This window comes from Buceros rhinoceros, unplaced genomic scaffold (genome assembly GCF_000710305.1).
Source record: "Buceros rhinoceros silvestris isolate BGI_N320 unplaced genomic scaffold, ASM71030v1 scaffold16463, whole genome shotgun sequence".
NCBI lineage: Eukaryota > Metazoa > Chordata > Aves > Bucerotiformes > Bucerotidae > Buceros > Buceros rhinoceros.
In genome coordinates, this window is record NW_010403272.1 from 27,578 (window position 1) to 33,477 (window position 5,900).

At 40.2% G+C, this 5,900-nt stretch overlaps 1 protein-coding gene across 1 annotated transcript in view; it reads left to right on the forward strand.

The window, feature by feature from the left end:
• Positions 1 to 2,802, forward strand: part of LIMS2 (LIM and senescent cell antigen-like domains 2) — a 24,772-nt gene extending 21,970 nt beyond the window's left edge. The window contains exons 7-10 of the mRNA XM_010132961.1: positions 333 to 425; positions 1,293 to 1,341; positions 1,528 to 1,603; positions 2,399 to 2,802. Coding sequence (XP_010131263.1) covers positions 333 to 425; positions 1,293 to 1,341; positions 1,528 to 1,603; positions 2,399 to 2,546 — 366 coding nt within the window. The 3' untranslated portion in view covers positions 2,547 to 2,802. The remainder of the gene's footprint in view (positions 1 to 332; positions 426 to 1,292; positions 1,342 to 1,527; positions 1,604 to 2,398) is intronic.
• Positions 2,803 to 5,900: the final 3,098 nt, after the last annotated feature.

Here is a 5,900-nt window from a genome sequence, read left to right on the forward strand (position 1 = left end):
GTGTAGGTTTAGATTCTAAGTAGAAATTCTTCACTGTGAGGGTGAGACACTGGAACACGTTGCCCAGAGCAGTTGTGGGCGTCCCCTCCCTAGAAGTGTTCAAGGCCAGGTTGGATGGAGCTTTGAACAACCTGATCTAGTGGAAGGTGTCCCTGCCCATGGCATGGGGTTGGAACTAAATTATCTTTAAAGGTCCCTTCCACCCCAAACTGTTCTATGATTCTGTGATTAAGTCTCTCGTATTGAGCCATGATTTGTAGCCGTGCAAGATTTTCCTTGGTGATGGAAATGTTGCTTTGTCTGCCATTGAATGTCTTTTTTTTCTTTTACAGCATTTTGTTTGTGCCAAATGTGAGAAGCCATTTTTGGGGCACCGACACTATGAAAAGAAAGGACTGGCTTACTGCGAAACTCACTATAACCAGGTAAATTCTGCCATCTATACTCTGACGATTTGCTCTGACTGGCAAATTATTTTTTTGCATTTTACATATGCAAAGCTGTGCAAATTTTGCACAATCTGAATTTGTAGAGGCAATGCAATATAAAGAAATTAGTGAGATTTAACAGGAAAAAATATTTTTCCTTGGTAGATGTGAAAAGTGACACTGAGAACAGAGTATAATTCTCTTGGGGATATTGATTTTCTTCATGCCATTGACAGAAAAACCCACTAACCATGGGCCCTTGTAATTCTACTCCAAAACCGTGTGGACTTCTTTGATAATTACTTGCTTCCATGGGCCTAAGATAAATGATGTGCTGTGTAAAGCATAAGAAAAGTATGTTTCAAAAGCCAATCAAAATATTTTTCTTTTATGACTCTACTGAACAACTATGAGTTTGGTATTTTCTTCCATTGGATAAATTAGTCTCTTTCTCTCATAAGACTTAAGCGTAACTGCTTTGAAAGGAGATCTAGATTTTCTGTTGATGTTTATAGTTAAGCACCAGGAGCTGTTTGTCTACAATAAGCGTCATACTCTACCGATCCTCTTTGCTCCAAACTGCCATGTGTAGAAGACTTGAAGATCATGTAACAGTGGTAGAGTGTGAGGCATCAACAAAAAAGGGTTTGTGGTATTTAGTGGTATGAGATCCAAAGGAACATAGACTATTTGGCAAGTGTATGAGAAGTTATTCAGAAGATTTAAATTGGTATATTTGGGGGCTACTGCAGTGTCTGGGAATTCTTTGATTGTTAGGATTTAATGTTCACACCAGCTGTGTAATTTGGGGAGCGTGAGTAGTCAGTAGCATGAGTTCCTGTTCTTATTTCTTTTGCTGTGCAGCTCTTTGGAGATGTCTGCTACAACTGCAGCCACGTGATAGAAGGAGATGGTAAGATTTGTTCTCTCCTTGTTTTGGTTTGTTGTCCTTGTTCTGTTTGTTAGTGCAGCTGTTGCAGTCCCACAGTTGCAAGGCACCAGTGTTTCTTTTCACATCTGGCCTCATTTGAATTTGGATACAAATCTGAATTCAAATAATCCGGCAGTTTTCTCTTATTTTGTGCTTTTGCTTTTGCAGTGGTATCAGCTCTTAACAAGGCATGGTGTGTGAATTGCTTCTCGTGCTCCACCTGCAACATCAAGCTTACACTGAAGTAAGTCAGTGTTTATATTTTGGACCATATGAGACATTTGCCCCCAAGGCAGAGTATCAGTGTGGGGAAGCCTCTCTCAGGTGCAACTTACCTTTTCTCTGTGGGACCAGATGCTTATCACCCCACTGATTTCAGAACTAAAAGGAAGCTGGGACTCAGCATCATCTCTAATTTATTTTCCTTTGTTAATCTATTCTGTAAGAAGGTTGATAAGAGGAGAACTCATTCAGCAGTACAGAGGGAAGGCGCTTGAGTAACCTGGGTAACTGCCTGTACTGAAATAACTGTGGCCTCCATGTCTTCTTAGTCTGGAGGCTCTCCTCAATGACAGTATTTGCAATTGCATAGATTATTTTGAAAGAAAATATTATGCTAGTTACCTCAAATATGTAGCAGGTACAGAAAACAAAGGAATCCTACATTTTTTGTTTCTCAGGTTCAAACCCTGTCCTACTATATGTGCTTGGCCCCACTGGCCTTGCGATTTGAACAAGCTCTAATTCATCACAAAGAGGACCTTTGAAGTGACGCTTTCATTCTGCAATAACATTTATTAATCTAGACTGTTACATACAAATATGTAGCAAAATCTTGCTCCTTATTTAACTAGCAGTACTGAAGACCTTAATCCCTGGTAAGAACCCAATCTGTGTACTTACATGACCAGACGAGGCAGTTTTATACATGCAGTAGAACACGAACAACAGCATTTACGTAGGTGCATGGAAACTTCATTTAGTGAAGCATATAGTTTGCAAATACCATTTTAATAACCAGCTCTTCCTTGTGTTAAAGGAATAAGTTTGTGGAGTTTGACATGAAGCCTGTATGCAAGAAGTGCTATGAGAAATTCCCTCTGGAGCTGAAGAAACGCCTGAAGAAGTTGTCAGAGCTAGCATCCAAGAAGGCACATCCCAAAGCTCTGGATTTAAACTCTGCTTAAACAGGTCTGTCAGTCTACTGACTGCACTCTTACACTCATAAGCTGCTGCTCACAGCAGCTGTTGATTATAGAGGCAAATACTAAGAGCAAGTGAAGCCAAAGAGAAGTAGCACCTTCCCTTGCTTCTGGTAATGTAGCTTGCATCTTCACTGTCCCTTTTCTCAAACACTGGCAGAAAGAGGAATATGATTTCTGCTTGAGCGGTGTATTAATTTGCTACTAACAATTTATTCTGCCTTTTTGGTATTGTACACAGCCTTTCCTTCTTCAGTTGTACTATCATTCTCTCTCCATTTCTCTATAGTCTAAGGAATTTGAAAACGTGGTTGAGTGTAGGGATGGAAAAAATGTGTGATTTGCTCTTTTTCAGTTAAAGTATTAAAATTTGTCTTCTTACCCTGGGTGAAGACATTTTTACTTGGTTTAAAATGTAGGCAAATATTCTGAAAGCTATTTGCTACATGCAAAATGTTCTGGTCTTCCTCCAGATTCCTACTGAGCATGTACAGATGCTGTACAGTCCTTGGGGGTTGCAGGTTTACTGGGACAGCCCAGGAACCAGTAGTTACGGCATCTGCACTGCCTGCTGGTCTGGCTTAGGCCCCATTTCAAGAGAGCTGAAAACATTTGCTTTGCTGCTTCACTGGTTAGTACTAAGGAGATTTCAGTTGTCAAGGCCATGCCAGCCTCTTCAGAATAGTTGGGCTCTCCTTAAGGAGGAGGTGACTTTGGGAAACGAAAGGTTTTGTTAGAACTGACATTATAATTTTCTCTGTTCTCTACTACTACACGGGTACTAGAGCTTCTAATGGTCAACACAAAGCATGTCCTATCCACTGGCATAGCTGACATTTCTTGAGGCAGTGCAGCTTGGTTATTCTTTTGCATGATGAAATCAAATTGATAATATGGTACAAATTTAAGCACTTCGCTTTCCCTATTATTCTCACTTTATTGGAAAGATGAGTATATGCGTGTTGGTCAGGCTCCAGAAAGCCCAATTACATGAATGGCTTTCTAATATTTGCAGTTTGTAGGAAATGTGGTCTTATGCAGAAAAAACTCAGGAAGTATTTTTCTTAAAATTTTCACCCACATAAGAGTTTCCCATCACCTTTCTTCTTAAGAACTGAGTATATTTAAAGAGAGAAGACTTCAGGCATGTATCTGTATATTTAAGCATATAGTTCTGCACTGTAGTTTTGGTATCACTGGTGAAGTTTCACTGCTGCTACTGTCTCTGCTAGTACAACCCAAGATGCTGAGAAATTTACTGGTTTTGAACATTCCCAATATTTCTTCAGGGGTGAGCCATCAGCAGTGCTGTTCCTGAGTCCACCTGTATGTTGTATAATCACAGTGTGCTTCTTAGACCGCTGGAGGCGTCCCCCATAGTTTCTTGTGCTGAACTAAGCTGAGCAGCCTGAAAATCCCTTCCCATGAATAGTGGAGACTGCATCTGCCCTTTTGCAAGGTGGACAGGCTGGAAGGCACTGGAGGACTGCTGTCCCTTGCATGATATAAATCTTCCTGAAAGTGGCTAGTTTATAAGGCCAAATGAAGACAGTAGTTGGGCCTAGGCACCACCCTGCAGCCCCAGGTGAAATAGCTAGCGAAAAGTTAAAGCTTCCTCACTTCTTGTATATGTGAGCAGCAACTGGATTGGAGCAATAGTCTACATTAAAACTGTCCTCACTGCCATCGCGTCTGCTCAGAATGGATTTAAACAGGGAAATAGCTAAAGCACTGGTAGCTGTTAACACACTTGCTGGAGCTACCACTCGTAAAACTGCCCTGGTGGTACCACAGCAGTGGTTAACCTGGATAACTGTGTGCAGGTCAGAATCCCACATGCGGGACCATCTCTTAGACACTCCCTGGCTTTGCTAATTCAATTTCCTTCAGCTGCTTTGCTTTTCATTGCCATAAGTTACCATAAACTTTTAAGTGGGGTATACTGCATCCACTGTAACACTGATGAGGGGATACCCCTCATTCTAACAGCCAGACTCTTCCATCCTCTTCTGACCAATAGGCGCTCTAGATTACAGTAACAATAGCTGCTTTTGTCTGCTTTAGGAGAACGCATGGCTAATCACTGCTTTCTCACCATCCTTTAAATGATGTTTTAGTTAAGGGCAGAAAGAGCAGTATGTCTTTTGTGCAGTAGTATGTGGCCACTGCAAAGATTGGTCTTGCAAGCTTATTCTTTGGCTTTTTTTTTCACAGCATAAAACACAAGAACTACTGATCTAGGTGAAGGTCAGTATGTTAAGCAGATTCTTCTCAGCATAAAGCGTTCAGGTTTGTTCCTAAATTTTAGTCACAGGCCATGTCTAGTGCTAAATATGAGCAGCTGTGTATTTTCAGCCTCCTGGGAAGATGGTGGAGGAACACGCATGCACATAGCTACTGGTAAATATGGAAAGACTATATAAATAGCAGGCAATAGGTAATATTCATTCAGAGGCTGCGTTCAAATTCAGCAATGGAAAATGCATGTATGTGGCGGTGAATGGAATTACTTTTGTACTGCAAGTGGAGATTTTGTGTGTGCTTTCACTTTGTCTCATGTCAGAAGTTCAGTAGGTTCGTGTCAGAAGACCTAGTAAGCTTCAGTGTTCAAAAGGCAGTTGGTATCATCCTCTTTGATAAATTGTTCGGTTCTCTAGGATTTGGATTGTGTCCTCATCTTCAGAGCACTTGCCAAAATTAGTGGAGAAAAAAAAGTCATGATCTCCAATCTCTATATTAGCAGAGGGTGATGTACTCTTAGTATCTCTTAAAATATTGATTTTCAACAATTATTTTTCTTAGACTTCTGCTGTCCAGGGGCTGCAATGTGCAGAGTTACAGTAGTGAATATTCCTGACATACCTTTTCTGGGACAGTGGAGTTGAAGAAGGAAAAATAACTATAAGTTGTTTAAATAAATGCATCTTCCTCTACTTGAGTCCACTTTTTAAAAACTAAGCAGAATATAATACAAACTTATGAATTCTCCTAAGTGTGTTGATAGGGTGACAGAATGGGGTTTGGTTGTTTTTTTTTTTAAATAAAATCAAGGTCTCAGTAGGAAATAGGCTGCATGCTTTTTTCCATTGCTCTAAACAGACATGCTGGCCAAATTCATCTGAGGTAACACACCACTGGAGGCTGTAGATCTACATCAAGGCTGAACTTGGCTCAGAAGTCCACACTTACTACAAGCTGTTGTTTCATTATATACTTTTATAGTTTACATTCATATTTATACATACTGAATTAAAATCACTAATATTCACTGAGTACACTTGAAAATGGTTTTGCTTTTAGAAACCACAGTGTGTTTGTATTCAAAGGACATGTTAATCA